Source organism: Trichomycterus rosablanca, chromosome 14 (assembly GCF_030014385.1).
Source record: "Trichomycterus rosablanca isolate fTriRos1 chromosome 14, fTriRos1.hap1, whole genome shotgun sequence".
NCBI classification, from domain to species: Eukaryota; Metazoa; Chordata; class Actinopteri; order Siluriformes; family Trichomycteridae; genus Trichomycterus; species Trichomycterus rosablanca.
The window spans coordinates 19776179-19791349 of NC_086001.1; the positions used below are offsets into that span (position 1 = coordinate 19776179).

General features: G+C 42.5%; 3 protein-coding genes across 3 annotated transcripts; 1 reads left to right on the top strand and 2 right to left on the bottom strand.

Moving 5' to 3' along the window:
* Nucleotides 1-1015: 1015 nt before the first annotated feature.
* Nucleotides 1016-3365, top strand: LOC134326941 (piggyBac transposable element-derived protein 4-like). Its single transcript, XM_063009033.1, has 2 exons — nucleotides 1016-1237; nucleotides 1467-3365. Exon 2 carries the CDS (start codon nucleotides 1891-1893, stop codon nucleotides 3319-3321), a length of 1431 nt encoding a protein of 476 aa, XP_062865103.1. The 5' UTR covers nucleotides 1016-1237; nucleotides 1467-1890; the 3' UTR covers nucleotides 3322-3365.
* A 5890-nt stretch (nucleotides 3366-9255) lies between these two features.
* LOC134326944 (serine/threonine-protein kinase pim-3-like) lies at nucleotides 9256-11911 on the bottom strand. Its single transcript, XM_063009034.1, has 8 exons — nucleotides 11847-11911; nucleotides 11384-11759; nucleotides 11136-11312; nucleotides 10371-10528; nucleotides 10190-10288; nucleotides 9957-10034; nucleotides 9741-9860; nucleotides 9256-9658 (listed from the first exon to the last, which is right to left on the bottom strand). Exons 2-4 carry the CDS (start codon nucleotides 11718-11720, stop codon nucleotides 10434-10436), a joined length of 609 nt encoding a protein of 202 aa, XP_062865104.1. The 5' UTR covers nucleotides 11721-11759; nucleotides 11847-11911; the 3' UTR covers nucleotides 9256-9658; nucleotides 9741-9860; nucleotides 9957-10034; nucleotides 10190-10288; nucleotides 10371-10433.
* A 138-nt stretch (nucleotides 11912-12049) lies between these two features.
* Nucleotides 12050-13111, bottom strand: LOC134326170 (uncharacterized). The gene is made up of 4 exons (XM_063008368.1): nucleotides 13040-13111; nucleotides 12914-12961; nucleotides 12373-12830; nucleotides 12050-12215 (listed from the first exon to the last, which is right to left on the bottom strand). Exons 2-4 carry the CDS (start codon nucleotides 12929-12931, stop codon nucleotides 12050-12052), a joined length of 642 nt encoding a protein of 213 aa, XP_062864438.1. The 5' UTR covers nucleotides 12932-12961; nucleotides 13040-13111.
* Nucleotides 13112-15171: the final 2060 nt, after the last annotated feature.

The window sequence follows — 15171 nt, forward strand, 5'->3', positions numbered from 1 at the left end:
ATGTATATTATTATTTATAATGTTATAAATGTGTTTGATTATTTATAATGTTATAAATGTATTTGATTATTTATAATGTTATAAATGTATATTATTATTTATAATGTTATAAATGTATTTGATTATTTATAATGTTATACATGTATTTGATTATTTATAATGTTATAAATTTGTTTGATTATTTATAATGTTATAAATGTATTTGATTATTTATAATGTTATAAATGTGTTTGATTATTTATAATGTTATAAATGTATTTGATTATTTTCTGCTTCAGAACTGAACAAGGATTTCTGCTGCTCCTCGTGTCCACGTTCCTCTACAACCCAAAATCAGCTCCACAATCACATCAAGAGCTGCAACCATGATAAATATGAGACTCTGGTGAAGATTAAGACTGATGAGGATCTGACGCTCCAGTAATCAGCAAACGTCCGCTGGTACTGTCAGCATTAACACCTCTCTCAGTCCCACACAGGAAGAAGGAAACGTCTGCTCACAGTGTGGGAAGAGCTTCAGGTTCCTGAGTCATCTCAAAATACACCAGCGCATTCACACAGGAAAGAAACCATATCAGTGCTCACAGTGTGGGAAGAGCTTCAGTACCCAGGGTGCTCTCAAAATACACCAGCACATTCACACAGGAAAAAAAACATATCGGTGCTCACAACGTGGAAAGAGTTTAAATACACAGAGTTATCTAAAAAAACACCAGCGCATTCACACTGGAAAGAAACCAAATCAGTGCTCACAGTGTGGGAAGAACTTCAGGTGCCTGAGTGCTCTCAAGATACACCAGCGCATTCACACAGGAGAGAAACCGTATCAGTGCTCACAATGTGGGAAGAGTTTTAATACACAGGGTAATCTGAAAAAACACCAGCACATTCACACTGGAGAGAAACCGTATCAGTGCTCACAGTGTGGAAAGAGTTTTAATATACAGGGTGATCTCAAAAAACACCAGCGCATTCACACTGGAGAGAAACCGTATCAGTGTTCACAGTGTGGAAAGAGTTTTAATATACAGGGTGAACTCAAAAAACACCAGCGCATTCACACTGGAGAGAAACCGGATCAGTGCTCACAGTGTGAGAAGAGTTTTAAAAGTGCAGAAGTAGTTTCTGAATTGGAACGACTGGAAGAAGAAGAAGAATTGCAGGTATCAGAAGAAAGTGACTACGATTCGTTTGAAGAAGACGCTTTTCTTCATGGAGAAGATGCTGTTCTTGACTTGTAAGTACATTTTTTATTTTTTATACCAAATTTACATTTGTGTTGTTGCATTGAAAAGTTTATTTTAGTAGTAAGGTAAAAATGCCAAGATCAAATTATTGTTTTCCAACTTTTATAACTTTTAAAAGACTATACTGTTGTTTCCAAGTTTATTATATATAATTTTGTTACAGCTGTGCATTTATTACAAAAACTTATGTTGTATTTTTCTTTTTGTGTTTTATAATAGCAATTCTGAGGATTCAGGTGATGACTGGGTGCCAGCTGCTCAGACTAAGAGAAAGAGGCATTCTTCCCCACCCCACCCTGAATCCACATCAAGAACCAATCACGCAGATCCAGAAAGTACTGTGACGTCTGTCGAAGTGGTGCCAAGTACTTCATCCACCCACCTCCCAACAATACAGAAGACCAGGTCATCAGCAACACGTGCAAAGAGACAATCAAGAGGACGTTCTCACCGAGTTCCTGCACAAACAAAAAGGCCAGGCAGTGTTTCTACAACCGAAGATGAAGATGATGTTTGGCATGACATCACTGATGTTGATGAGGCACCCAGCATTCCAAAATTTTTGCCAAAGCGACCTCCAGGGCTACAGCTTCTATCGAACACTGTATATTCCCCACTGCAGTTGCTTCAGCTGTTTTTCAGTATGTCTGTGGTGAAGACTATTGTAGATAACACCAATAAGTATGCTGAGATCAGAGCAGCTGCAAATCCATCTTACAAATGGATTCCTCTCAGTGTTAGAGAATTCTACAAATTTATTGCATTGGTAATATACATGGGGATTGTGAAACTAAAATCTGTTGCAGACTACTGGTCTGGAAAGGAATATTACCGCCTTCATTACACCGCAAAAGTGATGACAGGCAAAAGATTTTTGGCAATCTCTAGTAACCTGCACCTGTGTGACCCAAAAGAGGACAAAGATAACACAAGGAGAAAGGGAACCTCAACATATGACAAACTTTTCAAATTGAAGCCACTGTATACAGAGTTGCTGACAGCATGCCGGACATATTTTCAGCCGGACAAGGACATTTCGATTGAAAGCAAGAATCTTCTAATCTGCATCTCTAAAGCAAGAACTGGCCTGAAACAATACATGAAGGCAAAGCCAACAAAATGTTGCTACAAAATGTTTGTTCTGGCTGATTCAACCACAGGTTACACTTGGAATTTTTTTATTTATGAAGGCAAGCAATCAGTTTGCTCAGGCCAGGGACTGAGCTATGACTCTTTCATGTCCCTCATGGATTTTGCCCTTCTTGGCAAGGGGTACCACCTCTACACTGACCATTTTTACACAAGCCCCATGCTCTATTTGGATCTCCTGAAGAAGGAGACTCTTGCTTGTGGTACCATCCGTACCAACCGGAAGGGGTATCCAAGAACAAAAATCAATGATCTCACCAGGCAGGCAAAGAGAGGAACCATCCGCTGGCACAGACGTGGACAACTTCTTTTTGTAAAGTGGATGGACACAAGGGAGGTGGTGGTGTGCTCCACAATGCACAAGGCATATGATGGTGACACAGTGATGAGGAGAGTAAAAAATCAGGAGGGGGTTTGGAATAAAGTGAATGTTCCAGTTCCTGCAGCGGTCAAGGATTACAACAGGCACATGGGTGGAGTTGATTTGTCGGACACCTTGATTTCATATCACAATGCCTTACACAAGACAGTCAAGTGGTACGAGACATTATTTTACCATTTCATTGACATTGGGATTGTAAATAGTTTTATTTTACATCAGCAAATATCAAAAACAAATGCACAAGAGGCTCTAACTCAGAAACTCTTTAGAGAGAAACTGATGTCGGAGCTTGTGGCCTTTTCAGGGGACACCACCCAGGATGAGTCTGCTGCAGGACCCTCAGGTGAAACAAAACAATGCCTGCCAGCATTTTACAGCGATGACAGTTCAGCTGGCAGGCGAAAATGGGCCATGTGCAAAAGGTCTGGCAACCCTGTGAAGACACCAGTGTACTGCACAAAGTGCGATGTGCCATTGTGCGTTGTGGCCAAAAGAAACTGTTTTTACAAATGGCACAATATGGGGCACCACAAAAACCTGTAAATATTTGTACCAAAAAATGTAAATAGACATTGTAAATAGTTTTGAGTTGATTGTATTTTTCAAAAAAATTTGTTTTGCTAATCATTCAATTGTTGTGTTTTATTTTTGGAAAACATGTTTATAAAACGTTTGTAACATAGGTACCTAAATACAATTCATTATATTGAATTCAGAGGTTGTTTCTAGTGTAAAAAGGCTAAAAAAAAAAAAGCATGTAGAAAAGCTAAAATAACATTTGGAGAGGCTAAAAGGACATTTGGAGAGGATATGTCAGGGTCATGCAATTATTATTTTCACTAAGGTATGTAGATCTGAACCTAAATTAATTATGTTGTCACCATAAAATACAGATCATTTATTTTTGCAATATAGCTTGTTTTTCCCTATTGGAAGGTTTTGGAGAGGTTTTGGGCACATTTGGAGAGGCCGATATGGACTGTTGTTACTCCAACTTGTATAACTCCAGATCAGTATGGGTGATCATCAAAAAAATTTGGTACGGTGGTAGTAAACAACTTTGGCCACAGACATGATGTGTTGGCAATGTTATACCAGACCTATATTCATACTTATACTCACTAAAACTTTGGACTAAAACAAAAAAATGTAAAGTTTTTATCATCATTGCAACATGGTAAAATATCATTATGACCTTTAGCAGTTTCTTCTGATACTTTATGGGGTTTTCAGTCACATTAAACCATACATTCCCTAATATCATATGTACTTTGTGAATAAACAGCATTAAAATGTGGGTATGCCCTTCAGACGGAAAATGTACAAAAATAGGCTGGACGGCCAAGGGGTTAATCAACTGAGTAATCTCAAAAAACACCAGCGCATTCACATTTTACAGAAATGATGCTCACAGTGTTGAAGCTGCTTTGCTTATTAATCAGCACTTAGACACAAGTGTGACTTATCAGATTGTACCAAACAAGCTAAAATATAAAAATATAAAATATAGTGAGTGATAGGGGTGTGCTATATCGTATCGTTCACGATAATACCGGTATAATTTTTAAAACGATACAAAAAATACCATATCGTAATAAATGTAATATTCTGCATACTTTACGTAATGACGTCACACAGCTACGCAAATGCCGTACGTTCGTTACGTTGATCATTTGGGTACAGTAACAAGTATGGCGGAACGCGGCTCTGCGGTGGAGGAGCTCGTTCCAAAAACTCCAAGTCCACCATAAATTAATCTTTGGCAACCCAAACCCCAATCACCGCTTTGCCGGCAACTTCTTTGCGAAAGTATTTCTGCACGCAATTCAACAGCGCACCTCCACCAAACAGTGCAGGAATACTCTTAACATTAATGTCCACCACCAACACAGATGTACAGGGGTTGGACAAAATAACTGAAACACCTGGTTTTAGACCACAATAATTTATTAGTATGGTGTAGGGCCTCCTTTTGCGGCCAATACAGCGTCAATTCGTCTTGGAAATGACATATACAAGTCCTGCACAGTGGTCAGAGGGATTTTAAGCCATTCTTCTTGCAGGATAGTGGCCAGGTCACTACGTGATGCTGGTGGAGGAAAACGTTTCCTGACTCGCTTCTCCAAAACACCCCAAAGTGGCTCAATAATATTTAGATCTGGTGACTGTGCAGGCCATGGGAGATGTTCAACTTCACTTTCATGTTCATCAAACCAATCTTTCACCAGTCTTGCTGTGTGTATTGGTGCATTGTCATCCTGATACACGGCACCGCCATTGGATGCACATGGTCCTCCAGAATGGTTCGGTAGTCCTTGGCAGTGACGCGCCCATCTAGCACAAGTATTGGGCCAAGGGAATGCCATGATATGGCAGCCCAAACCATCACTGATCCACCCCCATGCTTCACTCTGGGCATGCAACAGTCTGGGTGGTACGCTTCTTTGGGGCTTCTCCACACCGTAACTCTCCCGGATGTGGGGAAAACAGTAAAGGTGGACTCATCAGAGAACAATACATGTTTCACATTGTCCACAGCCCAAGATTTGCGCTCCTTGCACCATTGAAACTGACGTTTGGCATTGGCACGAGTGACCAAAGGTTTGGCTATAGCAGCCCGGCCGTGTATATTGACCCTGTGGAGCTCCCGACGGACAGTTCTGGTGGAAACAGGAGAGTTGAGGTGCACATTTAATTCTGCCGTGATTTGGGCAGCCGTGGTTTTATGTTTTTTGGATAGAATCCGGGTTAGCACCCGAACATCCCTTTCAGACAGCTTCCTCTTGCGTCCACAGTTAATCCTGTTGGATGTGGTTTGTCCTTCTTGGTGGTATGCTGACATTACCCTGGATACCGTGGCTCTTGATACATCACAAAGACTTGCTGTCTTGGTCACAGATGCGCCAGCAAGACGTGCACCAACAATTTGTCCTCTTTTGAACTCTGGTATGTCACCCATAATGTTGTGTGCATTGCAATATTTTGAGCAAAACTGTGCTCTTACCCTGCTAATTGAACCTTCACACTCTGCTCTTACTGGTGCAATGTGCAATTAATGAAGATTGGCCACCAGACTGGTCCAATTTAGCCATGAAACCTCCCACACTAAAATGACAGGTGTTTCAGTTATTTTGTCCAACCCCTGTAGTACTACTATTACTTAGTACTATTACTACTACTGTACGTAGTAGTAATTGTGGCGCGCTACGAGTAAAGGCCCACCGGGCTCTGCGCGTTCTAGTGTTGCCAGGTTGGGCGGTTATCCGCCAAACAATTTAATAGCAGTTAAATAACACTTCTGTTTAAAAGAAAATATTCAGTTTTAAAAAGCTCCAGCATTGAAGAAGGTTATTAAAAGTAAAGTCAATTTTTAATGCTGATTTGGCTTAATAGTGTTGGTCAGTCTGTATCATATTGTTGAAAGAAAATTATTTTTCCATGTATTCACACTGGCATGTTCTGGGGTTCAACTGAGTGTCATCATTACACACAAGTTGGCAGCCACATGATAAAGTATTGCAAAGGAATATCTTTGAAATTCTTTCTCATAATGTTAAGGTTGCTATATATTTTTTTATTTGTCAGGGAAAAAAGAGAAAAAAAAGCTTATCATTAGTATGCGGGTCTTCTTGATGTAATTCTACATGGCACTCACTGTCTGTATAGGTAAATAAATGAGTGACCACATAAAAAAAGGTATCAGTTTCTGTGAGACCCCTGTGTGAGCAATGGTCTCAGTCTGGCCACCCCATGGAAATTGTCTGACTTCGCCATTACATTATGTTACATTATTTTTACTGGAAAGATAAAATAAAGAAAAGTGTGTGTAATTCTTACATACTTCCTACGTTTTTTACGATGTGTTAACTTACATTAATTCTAAATAAAACCTGAACATTATTTTTTTGCAATAGTGTTTTCTCTAAATAAATAAAATATTTTTCAGTGTTTTGCCAAAAATATCGTTATCACATAGCACATGCGCAAGTACAGCACAGCGCTTGTGGGGTGTAGACCACGATTACTTGTGCTAGTTCTGTCGACCAAGCAGATCACCATTCAGGAAGGTATATCAGTGCCAAAATACGAGCCAGTTTGTTCAGTAAAACTTTATAAGCCAACAGCAGCGAATAAACTCAAGAGTCACCTTAGATTACATGTTAACTTCCATCTATCCATCCAGCTTAAATACCATAAACACTACGTACAAAACATGTGGAGCTATTCTTACTACAGTAAAACACACTGAACTGACTTTTAAATTGAAGTTCTAAATGTTGTACAGAGATCGTTCCCATCTAGTGGTGCTAGATAAATTACAGCTTGTTGCTTGGGTACAGATTTGTGACATTATTATTGAATTGTTTGTTGTTGTGTTTGTTGTTATTTTTTGAAACTGTAAAGTTTTTATTTATTTATTTTAGTTTCAATACAATGTGACACCGGCAAGATAAAGAAAGCAAAAATAAAGTGTCCCAAGTGTTTTTGTAACATGTTGTAGACCTGCAATGGCGTTTACTTGCAATGGTTTTTGGTATACAGGAAAGAAAAGGCAAAATGCAGGTGAAAATGTGTTATTTGGCAACCAGCACTGTGTAAATATTGGACAGAACACATGATGGGTTATTTTAACTTGTTGGGTTGTGCAGTTTAACCATTGTGCTGGATTAAATACATGTAAGAAAATACAGCATTAAAGCATAATCTCAATAAAATACGCTACAATTTAACACTATAATATAATACAATACAGCAACAGTACGTCTGTGTCTGTTTCTGTTACTTATTCTGAATTGTGTTTGTTTGTAAACTGTGAATTAGTTCTTAATCTGGTCGTGATGTTAGTGAATTAAACCTACATCTCTCTGATGGTCTGATCGATGAGCTGTCTGTTCTGACCTGCTGCTTAAGCCTGGCTAGCTCAGACGGTAGAGCATGAGACTCTTAATCTCAGGGTCGTGGGTTCGAGCCCCATGTTGGGCGAGTATCTTCATTTAACATCTACGGAAACCAAAAGGACGTTTTTCCACTTTGGACAGCTGGTCTCCAGTGACTTATCAGGTGGATGTTTGTGCTTGTAGGACTGTTGTTTACTGGATGTTTTTCAGTTACTTATTTCCACTATTCTGTGGAGCTACACATTGTTGTGTCTCATATCCGTTTCATCAACAGGCAGGTTGTGCAATAAAAGGCACTCGTCCCTGGGTGGGCTCGAACCACCAACCTTTCGTTTAACAGCTGAATGCGCTAACCGATTGCGCCACAGAGACACGTGCACTGCACTCTCACTGGACGGTACACACAGGTCACATGACTTGCTAACTTTTACAGCAGGGCAGTTAAGTTTGGCTAATTGAAATAGTGGCATGTTTCTGACCTGAATGATCGGGGCATTAAAAAGATCTCACACTTGTCAGAGACAACGTTTTAAGCTCAGGTCAATAGGACCTGCTAGTTAGAGAAGGTTCACTTGTTTGTAAGTTTAAGTCCAAAAGTGGGTGTGGCCCATACAGGGATCGAACCCATGACCTTGGCGTTATTAGCGCCACGCTCTAACCATCTGAGCTAACCAGCCAGCTCAGCTATTTTCTGTAGATCTTTGTACATAATTCTACACTAAACTTTAATTCAATTTAAATTTTTTAGCAGGAGAAATAACTCAAAGCATGAACAAATTGAGACGTGTCCTGAGGCAGCTGAGGTAAACCGTACAGACTTCTCTATACTACCTGATTACAGTTTTACCTCACTCACTTTTAATTACTTCATTTTCTTTATTCTTTCACACTATTGTAAATTGTTCCACACTAACACACCATGTCAGTGTCACTGCAGTGCTGAGAATGATCCACCACCTAAATAATACTTGCTTTGTTTTTCAATGTGACCATTGACCAGGTGGACTACAGTCAGTAATTGTAGAACTAAATAGACTACACTGATCATTCATAACAATAAAACCACCTCCTTGTTTCTACACTCACTGTCCACTGTGTAGTGTTAACTGAACAGAGATCTGAACACAGTCGTGTAGTGTGAACTTGGTATTAGTGGTTAAGGTACTGGGCTAGCAATCAAAAGGTTGCAGGTTCAAGCCACACCATTGGTGGATTGTCTCCGTTGGGTCCCTGAGTGAGGCCCTTAACTCTCAATTACTAGAACTGGGGTAAGTGTAAGTATAAAATAGGAGCAGTAAATTGGTTCCTTTGCCATGTAGAGCCTCTTTTCCTCAAATATCTGGACACCTTTACTTCCTCTGTATTGTGTCCACATTCCAGTTCCCAGTTTGTTCCCACATCTCACAACTCAGATTCCCTCAAAATAAAGAGCAGCATGGAAAGCAACTGTAACTTCAATCTTCTATAAACCTTCCACTCTTATTCTGCCTCTGTCCCAACTTTTTATAGCAATCAGTGAAATAATTGGAAATCTTTTCTTTTAGAGAATAAAGACACCAGAGAATGAATGAATCACAGTTCCTTCTTTTTTTATTAAATTTTTACAGAACATCAGCTTTTTACACATCTGGATCTGGTCCACAAAGTCATACGGGCGTTGTCTATCAGAAATCCAATACACGCTTCCACATCGGTGGTATCTTCACACGTCTCCCATGTCTTGGGTCCTGACGCACCTCCACAGGTATACAAACTGTGAACACACATGAAAAACACGTCAACCACCAGACCTGCATCCCTGACAGTTAAATAAAGGTTCTAATCAGGGTTGGCCTTTAGATATCCTCTGTTTCCAGCCTTTCATGAAACCGTCGGAGGCTCCGCCATAAAAGCGTCTCCAGTGCAGCAGCCAGGGCTTCAGGTTTTGCGTACAAAGACTCGTCCAGAGTGAAGATTTCATCCAGGAAGCTCAGCATCTCAGTCTGAGAGAGAGAAAAAGAATAAATAACAGATTACTAGCAGACAGTTTTTTTCGAGATCATTTGTGGTGTAAAGAACACGCACCTGAAGATGGAATAAATAACGCTCCGTGTACTGCCGTTCAGTCCTTCTGGGCGTAACACACGAATAGATGAGAGCAATCAGCCGGTCCAGAAAGAGCCTTCATCTCCGGTACTGCGTCAACTAAACAATGTAAGAAAAGCCACATGGGTGTGTTTGACTACACTTGTAGTGCAGAACAGATTAATTCTAGACTCTATAGAGCACAGACTCTCTTACTGAAATAATTTGATGCATCGCTCTTCCCAGAAGCAGCACCAGCTCAAAGACGATGTCCATAAAGTTGACATGTTGGATCTGTGAGTAGAAGAAAAGTAGATTGTCTATTAGAATGGTAGGAATGTGGTTCTGACTGATGGCGTAGTCGCTATGGGTAACCGCATGGGTGGCATCCGGCAGTCGACACATATAGTAGTAAATATAGTGCCAGGTTCAGACTGAGTCAAACTCACCCCGATCTGTGTCAGCTCCACTTCGGCCCACATCCGATTAGTCCGATTCTCCAGCATCTGTATCAGCCAGTCGTACCTTCGCTGGAAGACTCGCAGATCCTAGGAGAGAAACGCCCAAGACGTTATTAAATCATTCGTACATCGCTTGAATTATTTGATACGTGTTTTTCTGTCATGTTACCCTCTTTTTTGCAGCCGCCAGTACGAGTGTAAAGATCTACACCGTCTGGACCTAGTCTTCAGGCTACTCATGGAACCACCCGTGCAGGAGGATCTGCCCGAGGGTGAGGCGCTTGCTGGGCTTCTTCTTGAGGCATTGTTCGATCAGATGGCAGCAGGCTGGCGAGTGCGACAATGCAGATTCAAATTATACGGTGTTTAGATCTGAAGAAGATACACTGATCAGGCATAACATTATGACCACCTTCCTGATAATGTGGCCTCCATGGACTTGTTTGTCCAGCACATCTCACGGATGCTCGGTTGAATCGAGATCTGGAGAATCCATGGAAGGGTGGATGTGGTCCTCAAATGCTTAGGTAGGAACTACGTGTCAGAGTGACCCAACCCAAAGTTTCCCAGCAGAATGTTGGCAGAACTTCTTCCCATAGTGCATCCTGGTGCCATGTGTTCCCCCAGGTGAGCGATGTGGACAGGGGTCACCATGGGCATCCTGACTGGTCTGCTGCTACCTTTGAGCTACAGGAGCTCTTCTGCCGGATCGGGGGCCACAGATGCATCAGCGAGCCTTGGCTGCCCATGACCCTGTCACTGGTTTACCACTCTACCCTCCCTGGACCACCCCACAAGAGCTGCAGATTTGGAGATGCTCTGACCCAGTCATCTATCCATCACGATTCACTCCTTGAGTCACTTCACCTGTCAGTGGTCATAATGTTATGCCTCGTCAGCGTATGTGCAGGTCTTAATGTATATATTTCCTTACCATGAGACACACCAGGTTTGAACACTAGATGCCCTTTGGTGATCTCCTTCTTAGACCGAAATGGCAGGCGTCCACAAACCAAGAAAAACAGCAGTACGCCCAGACTCCAGACTGTCGCAGGGCAGCCATAGTACTTCTTCTTGGTTATCCACTCGGGTGGCGAGTATACCCACGTGCCTACATGAACAAAGAAGACAAACTCGTACCCAAAGTCCAAACCAAAGTACCCAAAGTTGGTGCACAGTTACCTGAATACGTGTAGTACGGAGTATCCTTCAACAGGTCGCCGCATCCGAAGTCTATCAGCTTCACCTCCAGCGTCTCTGTGTTCAGAAGGATGTTCTGGAGCTTAATGTCCCTGTGCAGGACCCCGCGGTCGCGGCAGTGGAGCACCGCCAGGACAACCCGCCGCATGACGTGCTGGGCGAATGGCATCCTCAGCCTGCCCTTCTCGAGCATCAGCTGGTAGAGGTCTACGCAGGGGACGGGGCGCTCCAGAATCAGGACGCAGCGCTCGGGCGTGTCGAACCACTCCAGGAGCTTCAGCACGTACGGGCTGATGGGTGGCCTGGACACCATGCGCATCAGGGCCACCTCGACGGGGAGCAACTCTGTCTCGCCGGGCTGATGGTAGAAGAGACAAGGTCAAATGATTTAATGTGTATCCAGTCTATACGGTATTTACTTCATCTGAAAGGTAAAGTCACTTACAATCCTGGTAAATCTGAGGTGCTCATCCTTCACCACGTATTTGATGGCAACCTAAACACACAAGTAAATGATCATTAGTAGATTTTTAATACAAGGGTTGGGAGAGACTTGATAAGGTCCTGGTAGGTCTCCACGGGTGTCTGGAGCCGTGCTGACTGCACTTGCTCGAGGCGCTCCACAGGGTTCAAGTCTGGGAAGCCAGATCACAAAACAAGACCTTCTTCAGGAGTAACTCGGACCGCCGACACGTGGACTCCACGAGACATCCGAAGGCATCCTGTGGTATCCGGTATCACCAGGGACTCAGACCTTCTTAGTGTGCATCCCGGGTTTGTCTCAATAATGTCCCGGTAGGTTGTAGGGAGGATCCTGGGGAGGATCCATAGATTGGGAACAAAGGGAATTTAGGGGGCCAGGGTGTTACTCGGAAGTCTCCGTGAACCTATAAGGTCCTGGAAGGTCATCACAGGTATCTGGAGCCATAGGAGGACCCAGGGGAGGATCAACACAACAAACTGACACTCACCTGGTTCCCGTCCACCTTACGGACGCCTTCGTAGACCGAACCGCAGCCTCCCTTTCCCAGCAGCTCTCCGACGGTGTATCGGCTCTCAAAGCTGTCCGGGTTCGTGTCGGTCGTCTTCTCCTCTTCACGTCCTCCATCGGCGGTTTCTCCTTTAGCGGTTTCTCCTTCACCGGGTTCTCTTTCAGTGGGTTCTCCTTCAGCGGGTTGTCCTTTAGCAGTTTCTTCTTTAGCGGGGTCTCCTTCCGTGGGTTCTCCTTTAGCAGTTTCTTCTTTAGCGGGTTCTCCTTCAGTGGGTTCTCCTTTAGCAGTTTCTTCTTTAGCGGGGTCTCCTTCAGTGGGTTCTCCTTTAGCAGTTTCTTCTTTAGCGGGGTCTCCTTCAGTGGGTTCTCCTTTAGTGGTTTCTCCTTTATCAGTTTCTCCTTTACCGGGGTCTCCTTCAGTGGGTTCTTCTTCAGCATCTTTAACCCAAGTATCACCAATGATGCTTCATGTGTCATGTGGACCAAAAATAAGGGTCCAAGTAAAGGTTCGGCGTACTCACCCTTGTTATTGGGAGCATCACAGACGATTTCTCTAGAACTGATCCCACCTACGAACCCCAAGGGTTAAATATATAGTCACTAGAGTTCAATAGTGTGGGACTCGAATGTGGTGGTGTTAAGGTTACCTGGAGCTTCAGAAGACGCCCGCGGTTCCTGTGAGTCCTCCAACTGAATCTCCCTGTCCAATAACGTCTCACTGGAGCCTGATTTCAAATCGTCCTCATACCCCTTCTGATTCAGACACATTAAACTGGTGTTACAGAGACGAGAACCAAACCCCTCCCCTCCCGGAGTATAGTGGTGATGATAATTCACCTCGCTCTCGACTGTTCCTTCTTCTCTCTCAGTCAGGTTCTGAATGGCGCTGATCCACGCCCGTCTACCTGCCTCACAGTCGGCCTGGAACGTACAGCTCCTGTACACACACGGTGATTGATACAGATTATATAGGATGCAGACAGATAGACAGATTGAGTAGATAGATAAACAGATAGATAGACAGACATTCAGACAGACAGATGGATAGACACATAAATAAATAGTATGTCTATTGATCTGTCTATTGATCATCTATCTGTCTGTCTATCAGTTATCTATTTATCTATAATCTATCTTTTTGTCTATCTGTCTATCTAGCATCTATCTGTCTGTCTGCTTATTGATCATCTGTCTGTATGTCTATTGATCATCTATCTTGCAGTCTGTCTATCTATTTTTCTTTCAATCATCCTGTCTATCAATTGTCTGTCTATTGATTATCTATTCATCTATAATCTGTCTTCTTGTCTATCTGTCTATCTAGCATCTGTCTGTCTGTTTATTGATAATCTGTATGTCTGTCTATTGATCATCTATCTTTCTGTCTGGCTATCCATTTGTCTGTCTAATATTTGTTTGTCTATCCATATGTCTATCTAGCATGTCTGTCTGCTTCGTGATCATCTGTCTATCTGTCTATTGATCATCTATCTGTCTGTCTATCAATAATCTTGTCTATCTATCTATTGTCTGTCTATTGATCATCTATCTATCTGCCTGTCTGTCTTTCTATCTGTCTGTCTGACTATCTATTTGTCTAATATGTGTGTCTGTCTACTGATCATCTATCTGTCTGTCTATCTGTCCGTCTGCCTATCTATCTGTCTATTGACCATGTCTGTCTGTCTATTGATCATCTGTCTGTCTGTCTGTCTGTCTATCTCTGATGATTATAGATCTGGACTTACCTTGTGGGCGTGACCACCCGGAAGCAGAAGCGTCGCCCGGCGTCCTTGCAGCTCTGGACCGAACAGAGCTGCAGGTCTTCCGCCAGCACCGTGAAGTCACGCTGGGGGAATAGAACATAAAACCTTCTTATTTATACAGTCGATGATATAAACGCCGGTGAAATCATCCCAGACTTAAACACGACGGGGGCGATTAGGGGCGCATCCCGGCACAGAAGTCGACCTCTGCTGTGATGCACCTCAATTATGAGGGGCGTAAGACTGCGGTGCATTATGGGTATTTCACAGAGTCCAGGAGAGAGCTGATTTAGATCATGTAAAGTCATGTGACCTACCTTAAACCTCTTCTTGTAGAGAAGCTGATCGTTTTGTATGATGAACCACCGCCTGCAGAGATCAAACACATCATATATATATATATAATATTGAGTGTATATACAGTGTATCACGAAAGTGAGTACACCCCTCACATTTCTGCAAATATTTCATTATATCTTTTCATGGGGCAACACTATAGACATGAAACTTGGATATAACTTAGAGTAGTCAGTGTACAACTTGTATAGCAGTGTAGATTTACTGTCTTCTGAAAATAACTCAACACACAGCCATTAATGTCTAAATGGCTGGCAACATAAGTGAGTACACCCCACAGTGAACATGTCCAAATTGTGCCCAAAGTGTCAATATTTTGTGTGACCACCATTATTATCACTGCCTTAACCCTCCTGGGCATGGAATTCACCAGAGCTGCACAGGTTGCTACTGGAATCCTCTTCCACTCCTCCGTGATGACATCACGGAGCTAGTGGATGTTAGACACCTTAAACTCCTCCACCTTATACTTGAGGATGCGCCACAGGTGCTCAATTGGGTTTAGTCCATCACCTTTACCTTCAGCTTCCTCAGCAAGGCAGTTGTCATCTTGGAGGTTGTGTTTGGGGTCGTTATCCTGTTGGAAAACTGCCATGAGGCCCTGTTTTTGAAGGAAGGGGATCATGCTCTGTTTCAGAATGTCACAGTACATGTTG